The sequence below is a fragment of the Triticum dicoccoides genome, chromosome 1A (assembly GCF_002162155.2).
Source record: "Triticum dicoccoides isolate Atlit2015 ecotype Zavitan chromosome 1A, WEW_v2.0, whole genome shotgun sequence".
Lineage (NCBI taxonomy): Eukaryota > Viridiplantae > Streptophyta > Magnoliopsida > Poales > Poaceae > Triticum > Triticum dicoccoides.
In genome coordinates this window covers 588853518-588881015 of record NC_041380.1, presented here as the reverse complement: position 1 = coordinate 588881015, position 27498 = coordinate 588853518, and the positions used below count along the sequence as shown (strand labels likewise).

General features: G+C 48.1%; 2 protein-coding genes across 2 annotated transcripts; one reads left to right on the top strand and one right to left on the bottom strand.

The window, feature by feature from the left end:
* The first annotated feature begins 3250 nt into the window (after window positions 1–3250).
* Window positions 3251–9877, top strand: LOC119293206 (probable 2-oxoglutarate-dependent dioxygenase AOP1). The gene is made up of 4 exons (XM_037571755.1): window positions 3251–3725; window positions 3843–4172; window positions 5067–5070; window positions 9210–9877. The coding sequence occupies exons 1-4, from the start codon at window positions 3340–3342 to the stop codon at window positions 9459–9461; spliced, it is 972 nt and encodes a 323-aa protein (XP_037427652.1). The 5' UTR covers window positions 3251–3339; the 3' UTR covers window positions 9462–9877.
* A 2950-nt stretch (window positions 9878–12827) lies between these two features.
* Window positions 12828–15150, bottom strand: LOC119293195 (zinc finger CCCH domain-containing protein 39-like). The gene is made up of 3 exons (XM_037571743.1): window positions 15066–15150; window positions 13858–14661; window positions 12828–13738 (listed from the first exon to the last, which is right to left on the bottom strand). The coding sequence occupies exons 2-3, from the start codon at window positions 14632–14634 to the stop codon at window positions 13382–13384; spliced, it is 1134 nt and encodes a 377-aa protein (XP_037427640.1). The 5' UTR covers window positions 14635–14661; window positions 15066–15150; the 3' UTR covers window positions 12828–13381.
* Window positions 15151–27498: the final 12348 nt, after the last annotated feature.

The following is a 27498-nucleotide window of genomic DNA, read 5'->3' as shown; positions in this document are numbered from 1 at the left end:
GTAGATTTATCATTTTGCCAGTTTCCACTAGGTGTCGTTGTCATGGTAAACTTTTCCACGGCTGCGTTCATAACAATCTCATTCTGTATGACATGGAAAACTTGGATGTTCCTCCCATGTGTTTGACAAAAGAGAGCACGCCAGAGTATGGATTTGCACTGCAGCTTACAGATTGGGTGGGAGGATAAACCGTGAGCGTGCGGAGGAGAGCACTTGCGTACCTGCGGTGCACCCTTCCCTGTCAACGCATGCACGTGGCTGGTTGGCTGGCTGCGTACCGCTACGATCGAGTGGTGCATGTACGTTCATCTAGAAGAAGCTTTAAACTTTTGCATGGCTCCGTTCAGAACCATCTGTGTCAAACTTCAGGATGGTGCGTCTGAGTGGAAAAGCTTGGTGTTCATCCAGTGTGTTTGACGAAAATAAAAACAGAGCGTGAAGATGAGTTTGCAGATGGAATCAAGTGTACGTTTGCGCGCGCATGGGTGGAACTTTCACTGTCGACGCATGCACGTGGCTGCACGCTGGCAGTATTAACGTGTACGTACACTATAGCTGTCGTTCGTCAGCCCACCACGCGTGTTTGCAATAACTCTCTATGGCATTTCAGGTTCAGCGCCGATCGATGGCATTCCCTTCCCGGCTCCGGAATTAACCAATCTCCAAATTGGTTCTTGTCATCTGGTCAACCGATGGACAGACCTGTCCGGAACAGGGCTGAACCAGGATTTGGGCACGAGAGGGACGAAAAACGAAGGCCTTTTTCTATTTATTTTAATTCAATCTCGTGCTTAGTCTATCATTATACTGCATAGCATAACTTATTATTACCATTTTTCTTCTATAATTTGTGTCTGAACTCTTTGAGAAAGTAACTTAAGATTTTTTTTGTTGTTGTTGCACGATATAGTAGGTATAGTTCGCATTTTTGGTGCATTTTCCAAGACAACGTCATATATTTGCTATAATAAGGCAACAACTTCAGTGGGTCAAGAAAATTAATACGTCCTCCATTTCTAAATGCGAGTCCTTTTATAGATTTCAACGTTATATATTTTGCAGTGTAGATTCATTTATTTTGTTCCGTATATAGTCTATAATGCAATCTCTAAAAATACTTATATTTAGAAACGGAGGGAGTAAGCCAACAACCTCTGTAAGCACAAGCTTGAAATGTTAACCCCCTCGTGGAATCACCAAGAAAAGAAATTGCTACCTCCTTACTAAAATATATATTATATAATGTTGTCATTCTTAAAATAGGAAAATCTTGCTTACTTGACGGAATCAATTGTAACTTTAAGCTTTTGTCATAGACTTCCTTTTATTTTCCTTCTTAACCCTAGGCGGCTAGGGCAAACTCTCATCATCATACTTCATCGGCGAGGACGTGGATTCGCCTCTCCGACGGTCGGTGGGGGGGGGGGTGTCCTAGTGCCTTCACTCTAGTTAGTAGTTTTGATTAGTGTTTTTTAGTCTTCGCGGATGGCAGTGCTTCTACTTCGAGTTTGTATTCCAGGATCCGATCCTCCTCGAATTCGTCCATCTGAACGTAGTCAACGGAGCTCCAGCGTATATTCTCGATGTCTCCTTTGGGACGATGAGATTAGGATTTCTTGTCATGTGGGGAGATTTGGTGGCATGTGCTTTAGATATATGCAAGATTTCAAGAGTGACGACTGCAGCTTCAGAGCGCTGGTCCTTAAGGGCACGTACATGAAGACTTTCCGCTTGTCATCGACAAATTAAGGTCAAGCTGGCTCCGGTAGGGGAGCAACAACAGTGGCGTGCCAGCTGCTCATTCTGACGGCAATAGTGGTTCTTTGGTAGTCTCAGAATCTCGATGTAATTTTAATTACGTTTGAGATGTTTTCTACCTTCGGTAAACTTTATAACTAATTTGATCCTTTTTGCGAAAAAACCCTTAAAGGTTTAGTCTGGCTTCTGCAACCAGTTTTGCATATGTTTGTACAATTGCTCTCCAAAAAATAGAATGATCATGTATGGATATTCTCTCATGCATGGTTGATAAGTACCCTCCAGAATACAAATTTTTCATGCTTATTTTTTTTATCAGGAGGGAGTTCATAAATTTACAGGGTCCCTTTCATAAAGTTGTGCTTCCAATTCTACTTTGTTCCGCGACTTCTCCCAATGCCACAACATCTTGATGATAAGTATTGCTATTTGCAATAGGTTGATCCTCGTATGGATTTACATTTTCAACGTCGGCAATGTTGAAGGTTGGAGTCGAAGAAATTGGCTTGAAAAAGGAATTTACCCCCTTAACTGTTGTTGCCTTTTGTTTCCTTTTTGACTTCTGTAGCAAAAAGAAACTTGATTATCAAATTAATGCATTGCTTTATACATAATACCAATCGACCAAACTAAGATTGCATAATTCATAATAGAAATCATAATAGCTACTAGCATGTAATGGTACCTCCTTCCTCTATCTGATTTTTAAGATCTTGTCGCCGTGAACTCGAGGGAGTAGAATTTACAAACTACCCATTTTTCACTTAAAATCTTCATGGGTCACAGTCCACGGAGCACCATGGACTTTTTTTAACATAGTACAATGGGTGCACCATGAACTTGAAGAGTTCCACTTCCACCTAATGCACGTCTACATTGTTGCACCTCTTTCAAACTCATCATTAGATTTTTTTTTTCACTTTTAATGCTTGAACCATTTCCCTTCTCTCGGCACTTAAACTTACGTGTTTTAAAATGGGTGTGGCTAGATCTCAGTCGACTAATACTTAATTAAGTGACAGAACAATAAAAAGAAGAATTCTTTTTTACACAAATCTGTAAGATCTTACGAATATAACATCGACTGAGATTTCGTTAAATCTCAGGCGACTGAGTATAATGGAGCCCTGTGGTCAGTCGCTTCTCTCTCACAGCACAACAATGCGATTTTTCTTGGCAGCAACTCCAATTCTTGTACTGAAGTGCCTACGAGATAGCAACATAATTTTTGTTTATGCTATCCTCTGGTGGTCTAGCCAAATAATGTTAGTAACGTTACAAATTTGGTCACCGATTTTTGAGATTTATAATCAGTACAAATGCAAATGAAAGGACAAACTCTGATCTAAACTAGTACTATTATCTGATTGATTGGTTCATACAGTACATATTTCGTTATTATTCTTTTTCCGGGAAATGGAATCTTTCCATTTTCATATGCACAGGGAGTCAAACTGTGGCGGCTACGTGCGTTGAGCTCCACTCGATCCATCGCCACCAACCCCATCGCAGTCGGTCAGACTCTCACCCGAGCTGCCAAGCTGAGATCGATCGAGACCTCGAGAGGCGGCGAGGAGCACCATGGGCGCGGAGGCGGGGGAGCTGCCGAGGATCGACTTCTCCGGCGTGGACGCGTCGGTGCCGGGGACGGGGCGGTGGGACGCGACGCGAGCGCAGGTGATGGACGCGCTGGCCACCTTCGGCTGCTTCGACGCGCACTACCCGGCGCTCGCCCCGGCGCAGCGTGCCGCGCTCTTCCACGGCGCCGTCCGCCCGCTCTTCGCGCTGCCTGTGGACGCCAAGCGCCGCAACCACTACGGACCGGGAAAGCCCTTCCACGGCTACCTCGGGGGCCTCCCGGGCCTCCACGCCTACGAGAGCCTCGCCATTGTCGACGGGCCCGAGCTCGGCGACGTCCAGGCCTTCGCCGACCTCTTGTTCCCCGCCGCCGACAACGCCGCCTTCTGGTAAGTACATGTCATCCCCGGCGGCGTGAATTGGTTGGTTAAAAGGTTCGCCGGCCGGAAGCTCACGCTCAGAGATCTACGGATTAATTTACTCTTGCTCTGGCGCGCCGACGGCAGCGAGACTGTCCACGGGGCGGCGGCGCGGATGGCGGAGCTGGAGGGGGCGGTGCGGCGGATGGTCATGGAGGCGCTCGGGGTGGCCGTCGACGAGGCCCAGACCCAGAGCGCGCCCTTCTGGCACCTGTTCCGGATGTCAGAGTACGGGGCGCCGACCGCCGACGAGAAGGCAAGGGAGGTGCGGTACGGGTCGCACCAGGACACCAACTCGCTGAGCGTGGTGTGCCAGCACGAGGTCGACGGGCTGGAGATGCAGGCCAGGGACGGCCGATGGATCCTCGTCCGGCCGTCCTCGCCGGCGTCGCTCGTCGTCATGGCCGGCAACGCTAAGTGTCCAGCATGTTAGAATATAGAGTTGTAATCTCAACCTCCTTCCTTCTCTTGTATTCTATCCAAACTCTTTCTGTCATAACCTTGTACGTCAAGCCAGGCTTCGGCCACGCATCAATATAAACTACCACGCGGCTCCCTCGATGGAGTAGGAACGCTTCATATCTTTCATGGTAATCAGAGCCACCTCTTCTCATACATCTAGCCACAATCCAAAACCCTAGAAACCACACATCATCGTCTCCATGGCTTCCTCCGCCGGCGTCTCCCTCAACCTTGGATCGCCGCCGTCTGAGAAGCTCGCAAGAGGTAATTTCATCCTCTGGAAGACGCAGGTCCTCCCAGCCCTGCGAGGCGCGCAGGTGACGGGGCTCCTGGACAACACCGATGCCGCTCCACCCAAGATGGTGGAGATCACGAAGGCAGACAAGACCACGGCCCTAGAGCCGAATCCCCTATACGGACCCTGGATCGCCAAAGATCAGCAGGTTCTATCATACCTTCTCAATTCCATGTCTCCAGAAATTCTTGCACAAGTTGTTGGGAAAGATTCCACCTTTGAGCTCTGGACGACGGTGACAAATCTCTTCGCCTCACAATCTCAGTCTCGGATTACTAATCTGAGAATCGCCATCACCAATACCAAGAAGGGCTCGATGTCAAGCTCGGCGTATATGGCGAAGATGAAAAGTCTTGGGGATGAACTAGCTGCTGCAGGTCGTCCCTTATCTGATCCGGAGATGGTGGACTATATTCTGGCCGGACTGGACCGCGACTACGACCCCGTGGTGGCGGCGATCGGCGCTGTCAAAAACATCATCACAGCCGACGATCTTTTTGCCCAGATTGCTGCCTTTGATCAAAGGATGGAGATGCTAGGCGACTCATCTTCAGGCGGGTTCTATTCATCCGCTAATGCGGTCTACAGAGGCCGTGGCCAGTCCCGTGGCAGATCTCGCGGGCGTGGAGGAAGAGGCCGTGGCCGTGGTGATCGTGGTGACCGCGGTGACCGACAGTCGTCTTCCTCCAATGGAGGCGGCGGATTCAGAGGCCGTCCTCGACAGCAACAGCAACAGCAGGCTCGTGAGCAACAGCATGACTATCCAGAATGTCAGATATGCTACAGACACCATCCAGGAGGTGCACGAGTTTGCTGGTGGCGTTATGAAGAAAACGACCAGGAAGAAAAGCAAGCGCATGCAGCCTCCTATGGCGTGGACACCAACTGGTACGCCGACAGTGCAGCAACAAACCACATCACAGGTGAACTTGACAAGTTGACGATGCGGGAGAAGTATAATGGAGGCGACCAAATTCGCACGGCAAGCGGTTCTGGTATGGATATCACACACATTGGCAGTTCAATTGTTAAAACCCCCGTGAAAAATTTACACTTGACCAATGTCTTGCATGTTCCTCAAACCTCTAAAAATCCTGTTTCCGTTCATCGATTCACTCTTGATAACAATGTTCTTATTGAGTTCTATCCTTATTTTTTTCTTGGTTAAGGACTTGAAAACAAGGAGAGTCATTCTTAGAGGACGGTGCGTGGGAGGACTCTACCCACTCATATCATCATCATCATCATCATCATCTTCATGGTCCAATAAACAAGCAAATATTGTCACCAAGCTATCTACATCAAGGTGGCATAGTCGTTTAGGTCATCCATCTTCAGTCATAGTTAGATATGTTCTTAGCAAAAATAAACTCTCTTATGAGCCTAGTAGTGAGTTAGTTTGTGATCCGTGTCAACAAGCAAAAAGTCATCAATTACCTTACCCAATTTCTACTAGTGTGTCTACTGCCCCTTTACAACTTATCTTTTCAGATGTGTGGGGGCCAGCTCCTATTTTAGTTGGTAGATTTTCCTATTATGTAAGTTTTATTGATGACTATAGTAAATTTACTTGGATTTATCTGTTGAAAAAGCGATCTGATGTATTTCAAGTTTTCCTCAATTTCCAAAATCTTGTTGAACGCAAACTGAACTCTAAAATCATTGCTATGCAAAGTGACTGGGGTGGTGAGTATGAAAAACTAAATTCTTTCTTTCAAAAGCTTGGCATATCACACCATGTATCTTGTCCTCATGCTCACCAACAAAATGGATTCGCTGAAAGAAAGCACCGTCACATAGTTGATATGGGGCTTGCCTTGTTAGCAAATGCTTCCATGCCGCTCAAATTTTGGGATGAAGCATTCTTAACTGCTACATATCTCATCAACTTGCTTCCAAGTAAAGTTATCAAATTTGAAACACCCATTACACGGCTTCTTGGTGTCACACCCAACTATACATCTCTTCGTATTTTTGGTTGTGCCTGTTGGCCCAATCTTAGGCCTTACAACACACGCAAACTCGCTTTCCGCTCAAAACGGTGTGTCTTTTTAAGCTATAGCCCCATGCATAAAGGGGTTAAGTGCCTTGATGTTCCTACTGGTCGGGTGTATATATCCAGAGATGTTGTATTTGATGAGTCCGTGTTTCCCTTTGCATCCCTTCATCCTAATGCTGCTGCACTTCTCCGCAAAGAAATTCTTCTTCTTCCTTCACATCTTCGGTCTTTTGATCATGGGGGCGACAACAATTGTACTAACCAATGTGATGATATTCCTGCTGGTACTAGTCTTTCTCTTATGCCTGTGCAGGTCCCTGGAGAAAACGGTGCTCAAAATGACCAAGATCTCGAAAATATGGCTGGTTTTGATCCTATATTTCATGCTGAGGAAGGAGACGGAGCTGGCACAGATGACGAAGAAGATCTGGCGGCGCCTGCCACCCCTGCACGCGCGCAGATCTCGGATCACGCGACCGCATCCGCCTCGGATCAAGCCCCTGATGGCTCCAGTCCTGGATCCAGGGCGGGCCACTCCCGTGCTGCCGCGTCAGCTTCAGGCGGGACCAGCAGCGGGGCCGAATCCCCCTCGCCCCGCGCGCCAGCGTCAGACGGGACCAGCGGCGGGACCAGATCCTCTCCGCACCACGCGCGCCTCCAGTCGTGGTCGGGTGGCAGATCGTCTGCGCCAGTGCCTGCAGGAGGGGCAGCCACACCAGAAGCCACATGATCCCCTGCGCATATGACGACAAATCAGTCCACTGCATCAGCAGATTCTCCTGGATCTTCTGTGGCAAGTATACCAGCGGTGCAGCGAGAGGTTTCTTCACGTGTTATGACCCGGCTACAGAAAGGTATACGGAATCCTAAAATTAGGAAAGATGGAACTATACCATATGGAATGTTGTGTATTTCAAGAGAACCAACATCGTTGAAGAATGCACTTGATGATCCTAAATGAAAAAAGGCAATGGATGAGGAGTATTCTGCGCTCATGAGGAATAAGACTTGGCATCTTGTACCAAATCAGAGAGGTAAAAATATTATTGATTGCAAATGGGTGTATAGAATTAAGAAGAAGGCAGATGGCTCCATTGACAGATATAAGGCACGTCTAGTTGCAAAGGGCTTTAAGCAACGTTATGGCATTGACTATGAGGACACCTTTAGTCCCGTTGTGAAAGCTGCAACTATCAGACTTGTGTTAGCCATTGCTGTATCCAGAGGATGGAGTTTAAGGCAGCTAGATGTACAGAATGCGTTTCTGCACGGTGTTCTGGAAGAGGAAGTGTTTATGAGACAACCACCTGGGTATGAGAGTAAGAAATTGCCACAGTATGTCTGCAAGCTTGATAAAGCACTCTATGGTCTAAAGCAAGCACCCAGAGCATGGTATTCCAGATTGAGCTCACAGTTAAAATATCTTGGCTTTGTTGCTTCCAAGGCTGACACATCCTTGTTTATTTATAACAAGGCAGGAGTAGTCATTTTTGTGCTTATATATGTTGATGATATCATAGTTGCAAGTTCTTCACAAAATGCTACTAATGCTCTTTTGCATGATTTGAGCTCAGAGTTTGCCTTGAAGGACCTAGGTGATTTGCATTTCTTCTTGGGTATTGAAGTCAAGAAAACTCAAGATGGTATTGTGTTAAATCAGGAAAAATATATTCTTGAGCTTCTGTCTCGCATGGGGATGAAAAATTGCAAGCCAATGTCTACACCTTTATCCTCCTCAGAAAGTCTCTCAGCATATGAGGGTGAGCCACTTCAAGAGGAGAAGAGTACAAGGTATAGGAGTACTGTGGGAGCACTACAATATTTAACTCTCACACGTCCAGATATCTCATTTGCTGTCAACAAGGTTTGTCAATATCTTCATGCACCTACTTCTGCACATTGGTCAACTGTCAAGAGGATTGTGAGATATGTGAAACATACTATGGGAATATGACTTCATTTCAAACGGTCTAATTCTTCTCTTGTGAGTGCATTCTCTGATGCTGACTGGGCAGGATGTAGTGATGACAGAAGATCAACTGGAGGTTTTGCAGTGTTCTTTGGATCTAATCTTATCTCCTGGAGTGCTAGAAAGCAAGCTACTGTGTCACGCTCAAGTACAGAAGCTGAATACAAGTCTTTGGCTAATGCAACTGCTGAGATCATTTGGGTTGAATCACTTCTTGAGGAATTGGGAATCAAGAAGAATCGTATCTCATGTTTATGGTGTGATAATTTGGGAGCAACATATCTGTCTGCAAATCCAGTGTTCCATGCCAGGACAAAGCACATAGAAATTGATTTTCACTTTGTACGAGAAAGGGTTGCGGCAAGGAAACTTGAGATTCGATTTATTCCTTCTAAGGATCAAGTGGCTGACGGTTTTACAAAAGCACTACCAGCAAGACCATTTAAAGAATTCAAGAGTAATCTTAACTTAGGTTAGTTGAGATTAAGGGAGGGTGTTAGAATATAGAGTTGTAATCTCAACCTCCTTCCTTCTCTTGTATTCTACCCAAACTCTTTCTGTCATAACCTTGTACGTCAAGCCAGGCTTCGGCCACGCATCAATATAAACTACCACGCGGCTCCCTCGATGGAGTAGGAACGCTTCATATCTTTCACAGCACACTGCACTCCATCGACCATACCAGCACAAACTAACTAACATCTGAGCTTGGATTGCGCATGCATGCAGGCGTGGTCCAACGACCGTGTGCACGCGCCGTTCCACCGGATAAGCATGGGCGGGGACGCGACGAGGTACTCGGCCATCCTCTTCTCCGTCCCCGGCGAGCCGACGATCCGGGTGCGCGATGAGCTCGTGGACGAGGCCGGCGGCCACCCTCGCCGCTTCAGGGACTACGACTACGACGAGTTCGTTCGCTTCTGCGTCTCCGAGGAGGGTGCTCGCCATGACGACAAGCTCAAGGCCTACTGCAGACTGTAGGTGCCATGATACGAGGTGATACCATGACTTAGATGCTCCCATGATACGAGCTTCTGGTCCGTCGGATCTCAGATCCAACGGCTCTAAATAGGCTCGTATCATGGAAGCATCTAAGGCTCCGTATCACCTGATACTCTCCCCTGTAGGTGCAACCGACTAGGAGTGGGGGAACGGCCTGGGCAGCTGGGCAGCTACACCATCGAATCCGGCCCAAGTCCACGGCTGAAATGAATAAGCTTCATCTGCAATTCGTGTTTTGTCTTTTTTGTGACACGTGTGCCAGGTAAAAATCACTTTTGGAATAAGCAAGGAAGTGCTTACTTGTAGTAGCATTTAAAAAAAAATATTTTCCCACCTTTACTAGATTCTTCTCAATGTTTTCCTACTGTTGTTATTTCACTGCTGTTTTTATTTTTTACTTGTAGCAAAGGCAGAACACTCGACTAAAATGTGTGGGTGCCTAAAACACAAAACAAATTTAGGCCTCATTTGGTTCATAGGGTAGGAAAATCGTAGAAATAGGAAAGTCAAAGGAAATGAGATTACTCTCAAATCCTATGAGTAGGAATAGGAAAGGAGATGCCCTTTGATTCACATCATAGGATTTTTTTCATTCAGTTTAGGCTAATATTTATTTTCCTATGAAATGTAGAGGATAGGAAAAATTCCTCTATAGGAATAAGATTCCATTCAAACAAACCAAAGGGCTCTAAATGAATTTTTCCTATAGAAATCTTATCCTATGAAATTCCTACAAGATTCCTCTAAACCAAAGAAGGCCTTACAATGCACTCCAATACATTGCTACGTCGGATGCAGTCCATGAAAAGATGCAATAGACCACCGTCCAACCCACAGACATTGCTAAGCATTGGCCAGTGATAGTAGTAAGCAACCCCATGCCAAGATGACCCACTTGCTTCTCACGTCGCTCTAATTGTGCCTGTGTTCGATGAAGCGTCGTTTGCAGCTATCTCATCTACACATGCTCAAACACTAACAAGACGAAGGTTGATGCTGATCCTGAGTTGTGAAGGTGCGCAGATCTTAACACAAGTGTGGTAAATTTTGCTGCAGAGATGAGTTCTCCATGTAGAGTAATTGAGTCTGGTGGTGTGGCTGTGTTCTTTGTAGGAGGTGGATGGAATTGGACACTGGAAATGCTGCTGTCCGTGCATGACTTGAATGTGCATACCCAGTGCAGTGCAATATAGCCCACCCAAACTTGCCGCCGCGGCGATTTCAGACTACTCTCAACCAGAGAAACAAAACAGGAGACGCTGCGGTTAGTCTGTCGGCAAACGGAGTCTTGATCTTGATACGTACGTAGGGTGCAGAAACAATGAACGCTCGCAACATCCATCATCAGTCTGCCCATGAAACTACACTAGATACAATATCAAGTCATTCTCCGTCAGGTACATAACACTAGATACACTAGGTTCCTTGTAATTTGTAAACCCAGGCTAAGTAACCAACCATTGCAATGCTAGACCGACAGACTGCAGCTGGGAGATTAAATAAATAGTATAAATGAATTAACAATATGGCATCTAGCTTCCTCAAAAACTGCAACTCATTTCTTCAATCTTCCAGGATGAAAACAGTACGTACAATTGAAGTCCGAAGTCACCTATATACACTTCAATGATATATGCACACAACATATTCAGTCAGAGCAATAATTGTTTGACTGTGTGCATCGTCGAATGCAGAGGCCGGATGTCGACCCTTCTTTTTGAAGAAAAAAAGAGTTAAAGCAACAATTCCCTCTCAGAAGGCAACTAAGAAACTATAACAAGATCATGTATGTAACTAATGGCTATGTAACAAATAACCCCACCAAACATACAATTTCACCTATCTGATGGTCCAGAATCCCAGATCGACACAATGTACTGTAACCCATAGATAACCGCTCAAAGAGCTAAATGTAAACCAATTTTATCATTTAGTACTTGCACTTGAACGGATCAACCAAAGCAGTCCACAAAGACCCAGGTTGCAAAAGCAATTCAGAGTAAGACTTGCCCATCCATCAGGCATTTCTCAATGTCTATGAGGCAGCAAGATCTAATAACTCATTGTCTCGCATCGTTAGAACGCAGATAAATCCCCAGCCACCGAACAATCATTTTTGGTGCTAGGCTGACAGACTGCAACTACGAAACAAAGTGGAGCATTCGTCGTTAATCACTGTTTAAGAAACAAACACGAGATCTCAAGCAGTCGAGCCCTTGTCCGACAGACCGCTCCAACTGGAACAACAGGCTTAATGGCCCGGAGAAAAAAGAGCAACAGAAACTATACACAAGCCATATCATTGGCATCCATGCTGGACATGTTCCTCAAAAAATCATACGAGTCATTTCTCCGACTGTTCAGAAAAACGATACAACCAAAGTCTGAAGTCGACTGCACTTCCAAGAAGACGGTAGCCAATTAACAACCGCAATGATGTACTGAAGTATAACAGATTTGGTTACATCGCTGCACCGATAATGCAGTTACATCAAGGCTAAAGTTGTAGACAGAGCAGACCAATAGAGACTACAAACAAACAATATGGAAAGGCAACTAAAAAATCTGCAGGTAACACGTCCAGTTGCGGCTCTACTTCAGTAGTAATCTACACTAGAAAGGCAACTAGGAAACAAGAGCGCTGCTTCATGTACAACGCATTATGTATGATTTTGATATGACATAGCATAGCTACCGTTGATTAGCACATATTCACGGTTCAATGCATCGTCGTAACAAAATCGGACAAGATTTCATCGTATGTGTGGCAATTCTAAGTAAACAAAGTCACACATCCATCATTACTCATCGTTTACGGAACAGACACAAGATCTCAAGCAGTGAAGTAATTGACCGCCAGCTCCCTTAAAAACCTAGACAATGCAGTGCTAGACCGACAGACTGCAGTTAGGAACTGGAACATCAAGCTTAAAGATGAGGAGAAAACAGAGCCACAGAAACTATAGGCAGATTATATCACTAGTATCTATGCTTGACATGCTCCTTAAAAATCATATACTCCAAACTCATTTCTCCAACTGTCTAGAAAAACAATACAACTGAAGTCTGAAATAGCCTGAAATTCCTTCCAGAAGACAGTACCAAAATCACACCAATGATATACTCAGATTTAGTTACAACACTACGCAACTAATTTCCTCTCAAAATGCGACCAAGGAGCAAGTTCGTGTAACTGTAACCAATGGCTATATAGCAAAACCATGTAAGAAAGAACCCCCCCAACATATAAATTGGCCTATCGGATGATCCAGAATCCCAGATCAACCCCCCATGTAACCCACAGAAACTATAGGCAAATCATATCATTGGCATCTATGCTCGACATCCTTCAAAAATCATATAGGAGTAACTCATTTCTCCAATTGTCCAGAAATACAATATAACTGAAGTCTCAAGTAGCCTGAACTTCCTTCCACAAGACAGTATCAAAATAACACCAATGGTGTACTCAAATACTAACAGATTTGTTGACAAGGCTACGTCCATAAATTCCTCTTGAAAATTAACTAAGAAACAAAGATCATGTAAATGTAACCGATTGGCTATATAACAGACCATGTAAGAAACAACCCCCCAACACATAATTTACCTCTCTGATGATCCAGAATCCCAGATCAATCCCAATGTAAAGTAACCCACCAATAAGCAGCTCAAATATTCACATTTTTTCCTGCATGTCCTAACTCTCTTGACTCAAGTGCCGTTTGCTTCTGTGCATCTAAATCAAAGTTTGCCTTATTTACGTCTCCCATTTTGGTGTTTTTGGTTTGTTTTCCAATGTGGCATATGTATAGTTTATGAAGGGGGAGGAAGGAGTGAGGGAATGAAGCGAGCAGAGTGAGTGGCCGTCGGCGATGGAGCAGTGCCATGTGTAGCGATCAGGGGTGGAGGAGGGGGATGTAGTCAGCGGGGGTGATGGAGTGGCGGAAGTGGCAGCGGTGGCCGTAGGGGCAGATGGCGCCGCCGATGACCATGCGGCAGACCTGGGTCTTGTAGCGCGGGTGGCGGATGATGGGGCGGAGCTCTGCGATGCCGTGCGCGAACTGGCACTGGTCGCCGTACGGGCACGCCCCGGTCTCCTCCCACTTGTTGCACAGCTCCGTCTTGAACATGCCCTGGCTGTACACCTCGAACTGCAGCCCGTCGGCAGCCGTGGCGACCTGACCGCCCTTCTCCCCGCCGCGGCCCTGGTGCTCCTCCGCCTTGGCGCCGTCCACGCCCACGAACACGCGCTGCTGCTCGCATTGCATCGACACAAGCAAATGCTCGAACACGTGAGCGTCATGGACTGGATTGGCACAGAGCCGCGGGATTGGGTTGCAGGAATGGAGGGGTTGGGTTTCGATGATCTCACCGAGCCGACGTTCACCGGCGCCGTCACGCGATGCTTGCCGTTCCTGTCCATCTTCAGGTAGCCGTTGGAGCGGATGGAGATGCTCTTGGGCATCGCCGCGTGCTTCTCGGCCGGGGAGGCGGGCCGCGCCCTGGGCATCGGCGGGGGAGCCGGCACGACCTGCGCCTGCATCTGCCCGGGGTGGAGGGGGCGCAGCTTCTCGGCCGAGGAGGCGAGGCGCGGCGCCATGGGCATGGGCAGCACCGGGGGAGCGGGCACTGCCTGCGCCTGCATCTGCCCGAGGTGGAGGCGGTGGAGCTGCTCGGCCAGCGCGACGGCTGAGGCCTGGTTGCCGCCGAGCACGGCGAAGCGGCTGGCGAGGACGTTGTTGGCGAGGCGGAGGCCGGAGTTGTCGTGGCGGATGGCGGCGGCCTCGCGCGCGGCGTCGGCGAGGTGGGAGAGGCAGAGCTGGTAGCGGTTGGCGAAGTCCTGGTACTGCAGCGCGAGGCGGGCCATGCGCAGGCCATGCTCCGTGGCCGCCGCGTCGACGCGGGAGCCGGAGGAGGAAGAGGCCGAGGAGGACCAGGGGGTGCCGGGCGACGAGGACCTGGGGCTCGGGGTGAAGGGGGGGCTGCCGCGCCCGAGCGGGGACGGCCTGGGGCTCGGGACGAAGGGGGTGCAGCCGCCGTAGAAGAAGGGCCCGTCGGCGGTGGGGGGGCAGAGGCGGCGATCGCGGAAGGCCGGCAGTCTGGGGCCGAAGGGCACGGGGTGGGCCGGGTGGAGGGGAGCTTCATGCATTGCGGCGGCGGCGGCGGGTCCCTGCACCTGCAGCGAAGCCAAATGGATCGGAATGTCACAAGTATATTGGACGAAAATCCCATAAATAAATCGCTACTGCAGCACACGAACTGCTGGTAGCATCCGTAACCGCCCACGATCGCTGCATTGCACCCGTGGTTTGAGAAATCGGAAGAACTCGATCGCAATCGGAACCAAAGCGCAGGATCAGAAGGTGATCTCAGACGCATCGGCAGCAACAAACGCAACGAAGCGCCCGATCCACGGCGGCGAACAAAAAGGAAAATCACTCGCAATGCCCACCCAGAAAACGAAGGACGGAGACCTCCGATCAAGCGAACGCAACTGAAATAATCAATCACGGACCGATCGATCGAGTACGTATTTGATCGAAGCAGCCGCGCGGGAGGATGGACCGGACTGCACCTGACCTGCGAGTCGGTCGAGCAGCGCCGCCTGCGTGCGTGCCGCCGGAGGAGGGATGTGGCGGCGCTCGATTTGGTGCGGATTTGGGCGTGGAGGGTGGAGAGAGAGAGAGAGAGAGAGAAGAGGCGGAGGAGGACGTCACTGGCCACGGCGCGGCACGCGGCGCCAGGGTCGAGAAGATCCGGTGGGGCCCGCCCGGCAGTCTCCGTGTCAAGTCTCAAGTGTGTGTGGTGCGTGTTGCCGCCTTGGACAGCTGTGAGTGACCGTGCTCCGCGACTTGGCGAGCACGGTTCCCCCACCCAGAACCCGCGGCGTGCCCCTGCACGTCCGTACGTGCTCCTCAGACCCTGTCGCGGACCCATCCGCGTACTTTGACATATCAGCACTCAGATGTTCAATTCCACAACCTTTTTTTTTGCGGGGTGAAAGGGAGTTTTATTAGAAAGTCACGGTGTTACAATCAAGAGGGCAAAGGTCCTCAATACATGGTGGAACCGAATGAATTCACGCAGCCGTGGTTCTCTCGGTGCGGCTATAGTTTGCCAACCGATCTGCAACACTATTCTGACTACGATGTAATTTCCGAGGTAAAAACTCCCTTTCCTTCATCAAGTCTTTAATCTCCAGTATCAAATGCCCATATGCTGATTTGGTGAGATGTCAATACTGAAAGAGCAGTTGCCGAGTCCGACTGTACCACCACCGGAAGAACTGTGTGTTGAATAGCCAAGGCCATACCCTGCATGATAGCATGAATCTCCGCCTCCAATGCATCATTACAATTAAACATGTAACGATAAGCCGCTAGTAACATCGTACCTGATCCATCTCTCAACACGATTCCGGTTGCTGCTGACCCATCTCCCTGTCGGAAGGACCCATCAACAGAGAGCGCGACGGTCCCCGTCTTAGGAGCCGGCCATGGTGGCGCTGGTTGTTTGATTTGAGTGTCGGTCTTCTGCTCCGAGACCAGCATTTTACCTTTTATTATTTCTTCCGTGGTAAAGCGACTAGCGAGCCACATGGATTTGTAATAACTATCCAGATACTCCACTGTTGCCGCCGCTGCTGGCACCTCCTTGCCATGTGCGCAGTCATTCCGCAGCTGCCATATCCTCCAGAGCAGCATGATCACCATGTCACGAACCTGATCCGAACATTGCATGAGCAAATTCAGGAGCCACTCCTTGCCAGTATTAATCAATATATTATCCGAAGGGAGAGGCCACCTTTCCCGCATGTGTGTCCACAGGGTACGTGCATGATCGCACGTGATTAAGGCATGGAACTCATTCTCCTCCTCCACACCACATAGCGGGCAAGTAGACCGCTTAGAAACATGTCTGTACTTCTTGCATGCTGCCGTCGGCAAGGCCCCGACCACCACTTTCCAAACCGATATCTTCATCTTCTGTGGCACTGATGCTTTCCAAACACAGTTCCAGATTGACCTCGTGCCGTTTGGTACATCTGAAGATGACCCCCCTGCGTAGGCAGCATCATGAGCACTTGTAGCCAATTTATAGGCACTCTTTACTGAAAACCTTCCATTCTTCTCCGGGAACCATGAGATAAAATCATCACGTTGCCTCGGGGACATTCTTATTTTCAGAATGTGATCAACATCCATTTGCCAAAAATGCTGTGACAACCTATCCATCCTCCATGCACCACTCCCGTCCAAAAAGTCAGAGACACGATTTAGTCGGGATGTTCGCTTTGGAGTTATAGGTCTGGACGAAGATGCTCTCGGTATCCATGGATCCCTCCAGGTTCTTATATTTGAACCATTACCCACTCGCCAAATAACTCCTGTCTTTAGTAACTCGAGGCCATGTAATATACCCTTCCAGACTGCCGACCCCTGGTTAGGGAAAACCGTATCTAAAAGGTTGCCTAAGGGAAAGTACTTGGACTTCAACAATCTGGCACATAGACTTCCCGGAGTATCAATGAGACGCCAGGCTTGCTTAGCAAGAAGCGCCTGGTTAAACGCTCTCATATCTCTAAATCCCATACCACCCATTGACTTTGGTAACCTCATTTTATCCCAACTGAGCCACGCCATCTTGTTTTTTTCCTTTCTCAACACCCCACCAGTACTGACGCATAAGCCGGGTTAACTCGTCACACACTAAAACTGGGAGCTTAAAGACACTCATGACATAAGCTGGGATCGCCTGTGCAACTAACTTTATCAGGATTTCCTTATTACCAGATGACATATACTGTTCGCTCCAGTCAATCAATCTCTTCCTTAATCTATCTTGCACCGTTTCAAATTTTCCCTTATTCATTCTACCTTCCGACACCGGCAAACCAAGGTATTTAGGCTCAAACACCTCTTGTTCAATTTCCAGAATTGTCTTCACTTCATCCACCACCGCAAGTAAGCAGGATTCTGAGAAAAGGATGGAACACTTTGCTGGGTTAATTAACTGGCCCGTGGCCAGCGCATAGGTGTTCAACAAACCTTTCACCATGTGTGCCTGCTGTTCTGAAGCTTCAAAAAACAAAAGTGAATCATCTGCAAATAGTAGATGAGAGATCTCCGGGCCCTTCTACAAATCTTCACCCCTCTAAGACCATCCTCATTCATCTCTTTATTTAACAAAACCGGGAATGCATCAGCAATGAACAGGAAAAGGAAGGGGGACAACGGGTCACCTTGTCGTAGCCCTCTCGACGGGGTGAAAGACTCTAAGATCTTGCCATTGAACTTCATCGAATATGTTACTGCGGAGACGCAGGCCATAACCTGGGCAATCCAAGCAGGTGAAAAACCCCATTTGTGTAAGGCCTTCTCCAAAAACACCCAATCGACTCGGTCATATGCTTTAGATAGATCGAGCTTGTAGGCACAAAAAGCAGGGTCATTTTCCTTTAGAGACTGAATATGATGTATGCATTCAAAAGCAATTATTGAATTGTCTGTGATAAGTCTCCCAGGAAAGAAAGCACTATGATTTTCAGATATCAACTCCCCCAGTAGGGGTCTCAACCTATTCACCATACACTTCGAAACAATTTTATAAACCACATTGCACAGACTGATTGGGCGAAAATCTTTCAATTCTTGTGGGTGCTGAATCTTCGGGATCAACACGATCGCCGTTTCATTGACTCCCTCGGGCATAGTACCACTCACAAAGAATTTTTGTACTGCACCAATGATGTCCTTTTTTAAATCATTCCAGTTTCTCTGGTAAAACCGGGCCGGAAAGCCATCAACACCCGGGGCTTTTAGTGGCCCGATTTGGAATAACGCATCTGAGATCTCCACTTCTGAATATGGAGCATCAAGAGCCATGTTCATTTCTTGGTTGACCTTTGGAAGAATACAGTCCAGAACCGCAGAATAATCAAGGGTAGGACCCTTAGTGTAGACTTCCTGAAAATATGAGGATGCCATTCTCTCCATATCAGTTGGTGCATTACACCAAGTCCCATCTGCTCTACGTAGGCGTTGGATATAATTCCTCCGCGCCCTCCACACTGCCCGGCGATGGAGATATTTTGTATTACGTTCCCCCTCCTTAAGCCACGTGATCCGTGACCTTTGGAGCCACATCATCTCCTCCCGGTAGAGGAGTTCATCAAGTTGGTTCATCTTGAGCCAAATTTGAGAACGATCGGCCCCATCCAACTGTAACTTCGCTAGCTGACCTCGCAAGGCCTCAATCTCCTTTAATATGTTGCCAAAATTTGCCCTACTCAATGCCTTTAGATCCTTCATGAGCTTTTTCAGAGCTTCGGCGACCGAACCCAGATCGCCTAGTTAAGGATTTCCAGCCCATGATTGCGACACCACCTCTGCCAGAGCCGGGTGTCTTTCCCATATAATTTCATAACGTGGTGCTTGTTCATGTTGCTTTGCCATCTGAACCCCTCCCATACGGATTAGGGCTGGGCTATGGTCAGAGCACGGTGTTGCTAGATGGACCACCTGTGTATAAGGGAAAAGGTCACGCCACGCCTCATCCGCACAAGCGCGATGCAGTCTTACTTGCACATTACGATTTCCTTCATGTCCATTATTGTATGTGTAAGGAATGCCTGAAAATCCCAGATCTTCAAGTTCACATAGCAGCAAGCAGTCCCTGAAGGCTAGCATTTGCGTTTCTGATCTCAGCGTCCTGGAAAGATGCTCATGCTGCCACATTGCTTCATTGAAATCGCCACAAACCAACCATGGATCCTGCGAGCTTGCTCTCAGCCGAGCCAGGTGATCCCACATTAAGTGTCTATTCTCCGTTCTAGGCTCTCCATACACAAAAGTTCCTCTCCACGAGGATCCACCTCCCACATCATCAACAAGAACATCAATATAGCGGCTACAAGAGTCCAAGACAGTCACGTTCAGGGCTTCATCCCAAAAGAGTCCTAAGCCACCGCTTCTTCCATCCGAACTCACTCCATGGAAACCTTTTAATCCCAATCTCCACTTCAGCTTTTCCATTCTCACTACATCTTGTCTACTCTCACTTAAGAAAACTAGACTGGGGATGTTAGCTTTAGTTAGGGCCAACACCTCTCGAACTGTCTGGCGGTTCCCCCCCCGGCAGTTCCATGCGAGGATATTCATTGTGTTCGGCGGTCCTCCTCGAAGGAGGCTGCCGATATCTCATTGTTTCGACCTTCCTTCGAAACTTTCAGCCTTTTGTTGCTTGAGTCACTGCTGGCAGGCGAGTTATTTTCTGTAGCATCCACCCCGCTACCATCTGTGATAGCCAACGTAGCCTTAGGGGCACCTGAGATGTTGCCAAGCCCCGTCTCAGCATCATCCATATTCAGACGCTTCCTTGCATCTTTGTCAACCTCCATCCTACCCGCGGCCTGTTTCAGAGGGCTTGTCGCCGTATCCAGGGTTTCAGGATCTGAAGCCTCCTTTCTTGGTGCTGACGGAGGCGGCTGGCCATCCCCTTTGCCCGCTGGTCATGGTCCCGGCTGTCTTACAGGTGCAGTCTGTCCTGGTCTAGACGGCCCATCCGCATAAAGCCAATCACCATACTTCATCTATTTCTTGTCATGTATGCCTTGTCCACACTCCTTATGATCATGACCTATCAGTCCGCATACTTTGCAAAAATGAGCTAACTTCTCGTAGCGAACAAAGTACACCTGCCTCTCCTTTGCTTGCACAATACTGACAAACTTAGTGAGGGGGCTTTGGATGTTATGGTTAACCCTAATCCTCACATAGTCCCCCCTTGTATTGCCGTTCAAACGCATCTCCAAAATCTCCCCAGCTCCCTTCAGCAGTTTCTCAACTATGTGATCCTTGCAGTAGGGATCTGGTAACTTGTGAATCTGGAGCCATATGGGCATGTGATCAAACACCACCTCTTCTGCTCGACTGAAACCATCATACTTACACAATAGTACCGCCATGTTGCGGAACAACCACGGTCCTTGCTTCATGATCCTCTCCCAATCACCCAAGCACGCTGCCTGGACGACAAATCTATTCGGTCCGACCGGGCGGAATCTGACTCCCTGCGCAGGATTCCACACCGCCCGCATCTCCTTGTAAAAGGCAGACGCCGAGAAGGTTTTGTCGGTATTAACCCTAGCAAGGGCTAACCAACGGACGCTCTCTTCGATTTCCGGGTCGTCATCATCAATCTCCACATCATCAAATTCTTCCTCATTGAGATCCAACTGGTCGAAGAAGTTTTCCAGATCGGGATCTGTAGTTGCACAGCCGCCGCCACCATAACCACCCCTACCACCGCCATCATTGGTCGCTGAGTTCGCATCCGAGGAGGAAGCCATCTCGAACGAGAAGCCGTAGTGTAGGGAGAAACCCTGCGAGGATCGTCGGGATCGGACATAACACTCTGAGGGGACGAGTTGCCTCAGAGGAAGAATACCCTAGTCGCGAGAGCTAGGGGAATAAGTTATGCAATCCCGTTCAATTCCACAACCGGATACCTCCCACTGCAAATCATCAAATCCATCAGTTCAATTTTTTTATATCAAATCAATACAATTACATGCGACGTATAGCCTAGTCTAATCTTCGTTCGTTGACAGTCGTCCTTGTTGTTCCCTCGGTATCCCTGTCTGACGGCCGTGAGTCCCGCAAAGTGAATGTCCGGTTACCGGCGAGCTACAGTAGGACATTGGAAATAAGGCGTCTCCCTTTCCCAAGCCCTACTCTTCCTCATCGAAGCCCGCGTTTCGAACGTCGTTGGTGGAGGTGAGGTCGATGTTAGGCGTGGATAGGCGGGCCTCATCCAAGGCGGCGTGCAAGTCCACCTACACGACCTCAGTCGTGAGGGCTGCCACGACCTCCCTCACCCTTTGCCTCGCATGGCAGACACAACTTGCGTCCTTCCCCCTAACAACATACGAGAAGGCCGCACCACTGGATGGGTCGTGCCTCCACCCCCTAACATTGTGGCGCCACGTTCGAGTGCCTAGAGCCTCCGGCGTAGGTGGATCCAAGCGCCATTTGAGAAAACACTATGGATTCCCGGTGGATGGAGTCCAACCGTGGTCAGGCGCAACCCTCCTTGGAGCGGTGGAGAGTCATCCAGACAACCATCTACTCCTCAACCTTTCAAGGACAAGGTTCTAGTCGATGGATCGGAAGATCTCAGAGTCGGATCCCTTGCCCGACATGCCGGAGACGACCGAAATTTGCCTGGCGGGAGCTTGGGGATGGAGGGAAGTGGCATGGGGTGGATAATGTTTGATCGGGAGTGCGGAAAGGGATGAATATATGTGGGGGAGGGCTGGACCATGATGGGCTAGATCCGACGTGGTCCGGACACGTCCAAAAACGTGGGGCTGGATTGCTTGCAAATGTCCTAGCAAGACTCTCTGGACATTTTCTGCAATCCAAGGTATTCACCAAATGTGTCCGGACTGGTCTGGATGACCAAATCCAGCAAAAATGAACCAAACCTAGGGGAGGTTTGGGGCAGTCAAGACGTACGCCACATCAGACTCCGACAACGTCAGGCCATCCAAATAACCCGCACGGAGCCCTTTTCTCCCACTACTTCCACGCCCCTATGCTCTGTATCCGCACCCTTGGAGACTGGTGTCGTCATTGCACCACTCCTGCCGCTACCTAGGCTCCAGCTAGACGGTTGCCTGCCTTGGCCTACGCGGCTGTTCCTCCCTGGATTCCACAAGTGCCCATATACCTGTTGGAAATATGCCCTAGAGGCAATAATAAAATGGTTATTATTATATTTCCTTGTTCATGATAATTGTCTATTGTTCATGCTATAATTGTGTTATCCGGAAATCATAATACATGTGTGAATACATAGACCACAACATGTCCCTAGTGAGCCTCTAGTTGACTAGCTCGTTGATCAATAGATGGTTACGGTTTCCTGACCATGGACATTGGATGTCATTGATAACGGGATCACATCATTAGGAGAATGTTGTGATGGACAAGACCCAATCCTAAGCATAGCGCAAGATCGTGTAGTTCGTCTGCTAAAGCTTTTCTAATGTCAAGTATCTTTTCCTTAGACCATGAGATTGTGAAACTCCCGGATACCGTAGGAATGCTTTGGGTGTGCCAAACGTCACAACGTAACTGGGTGGCTATAAAGGTGCACTACGGGTATCTCTAAAAGTATATGTTGGGTTGGCACGGATCGAGACTGGGGTTTGTCACTCCGTATGACAGAGAGGTATCTCTGGGCCCACTCGGTAAGACATCATCGTAATGAGCTCAATGTGACTAAGGGGTAGGTCACGGGATGATGTGTTACGGAATGAGTAAAGAGACTTGCCATAACGAGATTGAACAAGGTATCGGTATACCGACAATCGTATCTCGGGCAAGTGCTATACCGGTAGACAAAGGGAATTGTATACGAGATTGATTGAATCATCGACATCGTGGTTCATCCGATGAGATCATCGTGGAACATGTGGGAGCCAACATGGGTATCCAGATCCCACTATTGGTTATTGGCTGGAGAGATGCCTCAGTCATGTCTGCATGATTCCCGAACCCGTAGGGTCTACACACTTAAGGTTCGATGACGCTATAGGGTTATAGGGAAAGTTTGTACGTGGTTACCGAATGTGTTTAGGAGTGCCGGATGAGATCCCGAACGTAACGAGGAGTTCCAGAATGGTCCAGAGACAAAGATTTATATATGGGAGGTCCTTATTCGGTCACCGGAAGTGTTCAGGGGTTTATCGGTATTGTACCGGGACCACCGAAAGGGTTCTGGGGGTCCTCCGGGAGGGTCCACCTGCCCCGGAGGGCCCTATGGGCTGAATATGGAGGGGGCACCAGCCCCTAGGTGGGATGGGAGCCAAACCCCCTAGGGCCCATGCGCCTAGGGTTTGGGGGAACCTTAAAGGGGGCGCCCCTCTTGGCTTGGGGGGCAAGCCTCCCCCCTTGGCCGCCGCCCCCTCTAGATCCATCTGGAGGGGGCAGGCCCCCTCTCCCTTGCCCCTATAAATAGAGGGGAGGTGGGAGGGCAGCCGCACCACATCCAAGGCGCATCCCTCCCCCTCCCCAACACCTCCTCCTCCTCCCGCGATGCTTGGCGAAGCCCTGCCGGAGTACCACGCTGCTCCAACACCACCACGCCGTCGTGCTGCTGCTGGACGGAGTCTTCCCCAACCTCTCCCTCTCTCCTTGCTGGATCAAGGCGTGGGAGACGTCACCGGGCTGCACGTGTGTTGAACGCGGAGGCGCCGTTGTTCGGCGCTTGGATCGGAATCTACCGCGACCTGAATCGCCACGAGTACGACTCCCTCATCCGCGTTCTTGTAATGCTTCCGTGTCGCGATCTACAAGGGTATGAAGATGCACTCCCTCTCTCTCTCTCGTTGCTAGTTTCTCCATAGATTGATCTTGGTGATGCGTAGAAAATTTTAAATTTCTGCAACGATCCCCAACAGTGGCATCATGAGCTAGGTCTATGCGTAGTTTCTATGCACGAGTAGAACACAAATTGTTGTGGGCGTCGATTTTGCCAATTTACTTGCCGTTACTAGTCATATCTTGATTCGGCAGCATCGTGGGATGAAGCGGCCCGGACCGACCTTACACGTACGCTTACGTGAGACAGGTTCCACCGACTGACATGCACTAGTTGCATAAGGTGGCTAGCGGGTGTCCGTCTCTCCCACTTTAGTCGGATCGGATTCGTTGAAAAGGGTCCTTATGAAGGGTAAATAGAAATTGGCATATCACGTTGTGGTTTTGGCGTAGGTAAGAAACGTTCTTGCTAGAAACCTATAGCAGCCACATAAAAATTTTGCAACAACAATTAGAGGACGTCTAACTTGTTCTTGCAGCATATGAGGTGTGATGTAATATGGCCAAAAGGATGTGATGAATGATATATGTGATGTATGATATTGATCATGTTCTTGTAATAGGAATCACGACTTGCATGTCGATGAGTATGACAACCGGCAGGAGGCATAGGAGTTGTCTTAATTTATTGTATGACCTGCGTGTCAATGAAAACGCCATGTAATTACTTTACTTTATTGCTAACCGTTAGCTATAGTAGTAGAAGTAATAGTTGGCGAGACAACTTCATGAAGACACGATGATGGAGATCATGGTGTCATGCCGGTGACGATGATGATCATGGCGCCCAGAAGATGGAGATCAAAAGGAGCAAAATGGTATTGGCCATATCATGTCACTATTTGATTGCATGTGATGTTTATCATGTTTTTGCATCTTATTTGCTTAGAACGACTGTAGCATAAATAAGATGATCCCTCATTAAAATATCAAGAATTGTGTCCCCCCTAACTCTGCACTGTTCCTAAGGTCCGTTGTTCCGAAGCACCATGTGATGATCGGGTGTGATAGGTTCTAACGTTCGCATACAACGGGTGTAAGCCAGATTTACACACACAATACACTTAGGTTGACTTGACGAGCCTAGCATGTACAGACATGGCCTCGGAACACGGAAGACCGAAAGGTCGAACATGAGTCGTATAGAAGATACGATCAACATGAAGATGTTCACCGATGATGACTAGTCCGTCTCACGTGATGACCAGACACGGCCTAGTTGACTCGGATCATTTATCACTTAGATGACTAGAGGGATGTCTATCTGAGTGGGAGTTCATTAAATAATTTGATTAGATGAACTTAATTATCATGAACATAGTCTAAAAGTTTGCAATATATCTTGTAGATCAAATGGCCCATGCTAATGTTGCCCTCAACTTCAACGCGTTCCTAGAGAAAACTGCTGAAAGACGATGGTAGCAACTACACGGACTGGGTCCGTAACCTAAGGATTATCCTCATAGCTGCCAAGAAAGCATATGTCCTTGAAGCACCGCTAGGTGATGCACCTGTTTTCCCAGCAACTCAAGACGTTATGAATGCCTGGCAGCCGCGTAGTGATGATTACTCCCTGGTTCAGTGCGGCATGCTTTACAGCTTAGAACCGGGGCTCCAAAAGCGTTTTGAGCAGCACGGAGCATATGAGATGTTCCAAGAGCTGAAAATGGTTTTCCAAGCTCATGCCCGGGTCGAGAGATATGAAGTCTCCGACAAGTTCTACAGTTGTAAGATGGAGGAACATAGTTCTGTCAGCGAGCACATACTCAAAATGTCTGGGTTGCACAACCGCTTATCTCAGCTGGGAGTTAATCTCCGGGATGATGCGGTCGTTGACAGAATCCTTCAGTCGCTCCCACCTAGCTACAAGAGCTTTGTGATGAACTTCAATATGCAGTGGATGGAAAAGACCATTCCTGAGGTATATTCAATGCTGAAATTAGCGGAGGTGGAGATCACAAAGGAACATCAAGTGTTGATGGTGAATAAAACCACTAAGTTCAAGAAAGGCAAGGGTAAGAAGAACTTCAAGAAGGATGGCAAGGGAGTTGCCGCGCCCAGTAAGGTAGTTGCTGGGAAGAAGCCAAAGCATGGACCCAAGCCTGAGACTGAGTGCTTTTATTGCAAGGGAAACGGTCAATAGAAGCGGAACTGCCCCAAGTACTTAGCGGATAAGAAGGCCGGCAATACCAAAGGTATGTGTGATATACATGTTATTGATGTGTACCTAACCAGCGCTCGTAGTAGCTCTTGGGTATTTGATACCAGTGCGGTTGCTCATATTTGTAACTCAAAACAGGAGCTGCGGAATAAGCGGAGACTGGCGAAGGACGAGGTGACGATGCGCGTCGGGAATGGTTCCAAGGTCGATGTGATCGCCGTCGGCACGCTACCTCTACATTTACCTACGGGATTAGTTTTAAACCTCGATAATTGTTATTTAGTACCAGCTTTAAGCATGAAAATTGTATCTCGATCTCGTTTAATGCGAGATGGCTACTCATTTAAATATGAGAATAATGGTTGTTCTATTACATGAGAGATATGTTTTATGGTCATGCCCCGCTGGTCAATGGTTTATTCTTATTGAATCTCGAACGTGATGTTACACATATTCATAATGTGAATGCCAAAAGATGTAAGGTTGATGATGATAGTCCCACATACTTGTGGCACTGCCGCCTTGGTCACATTGGTGTCAAACGCATGAAGAAACTCCATGCAGATGGACTTTTGGAGTCTCTTGATTATGAATCATTTGACACGTGCGAACCATGCCTCATGGGCAAAATGACCAAGACTCCGTTCTCCGGAACAATGGAGCGAGCAACCAACTTATTAGAAATCATACATACTGATGTGTGCGTTCCAATGAGCGTTGAGGCTCGCGGTGGCTACCGTTATGTTCTCACCCTCACTGATGACTTGAGTATATATGGGTATGTCTACTTAATGAAACACAAGTCTGAGACCTTTGAAAAATTCAAGGAATTTCAGAGTGAGGTTGAGAATCAACATGACAGGAAAATAAAGTTCTATTTGAGTCACGAATTTGGCACACACTTAAGGAAATGTGGAATTGTTTCACAAATCACGCCGCCTGGAACACCTCAGCGTAATGGTGTGTCTGAACATCGCAATCGCACTCTATTGGATATGGTGCGATCTATGATGTCTCTTACCAACCTACCGCTATCATTTTGGGGTTATGCTTTAGAGACTGCCGCATTCACTTTAAATAGGGCTCCGTCGAAATCCGTTGAGACGACACCGTATGAATTATGGTTTGGGAAGAAACCTAAGCTGTCATTTCTAAAAGTTTGGGGATGCAATGCTTATGTCAAGAAACTTCAACCTGAAAAGCTTGAACCCAAGTCGGAAAAATGCGTCTTCATAGGATACCTTAAGGAAACTATTGGGTATACCTTCTACCTCAGATCCGAAGGAAAGATCTTTGTTGCCAAGAATGGATCCTTTCTAGAGAAAGAGTTTCTCTTGAAACAAGTAAGTGGGAGGAAAGTAGAACTTGATGAAGTATTGCCTCTTGAACCGGAGAGTAGCGCAGCTCAAGAAAGTGTTTCTGTGGTGCCTGCACCGACTAGAGAGGAAGTTAATGATGATGATCA

Excerpts from the sequence above, each read along its gene's own strand:
- LOC119293206 (XM_037571755.1), top strand. The coding sequence starts at position 3,340 with ATGGGCGCGGAGGCGGGGGAGCTGCCGAGGATCGACTTCTCCGGCGTG. Across the intron at positions 3,726-3,842 it reads GCCGACAACGCCGCCTTCTG|CGAGACTGTCCACGGGGCGG; the intron begins GTAAGTACATGT and ends CGCCGACGGCAG.
- LOC119293195 (XM_037571743.1), bottom strand. The coding sequence starts at position 14,634 with ATGCATGAAGCTCCCCTCCACCCGGCCCACCCCGTGCCCTTCGGCCCC. Across the intron at positions 13,739-13,857 it reads CGCCGGTGAACGTCGGCTCG|CAGCGCGTGTTCGTGGGCGT; the intron begins GTGAGATCATCG and ends CAATGCGAGCAG.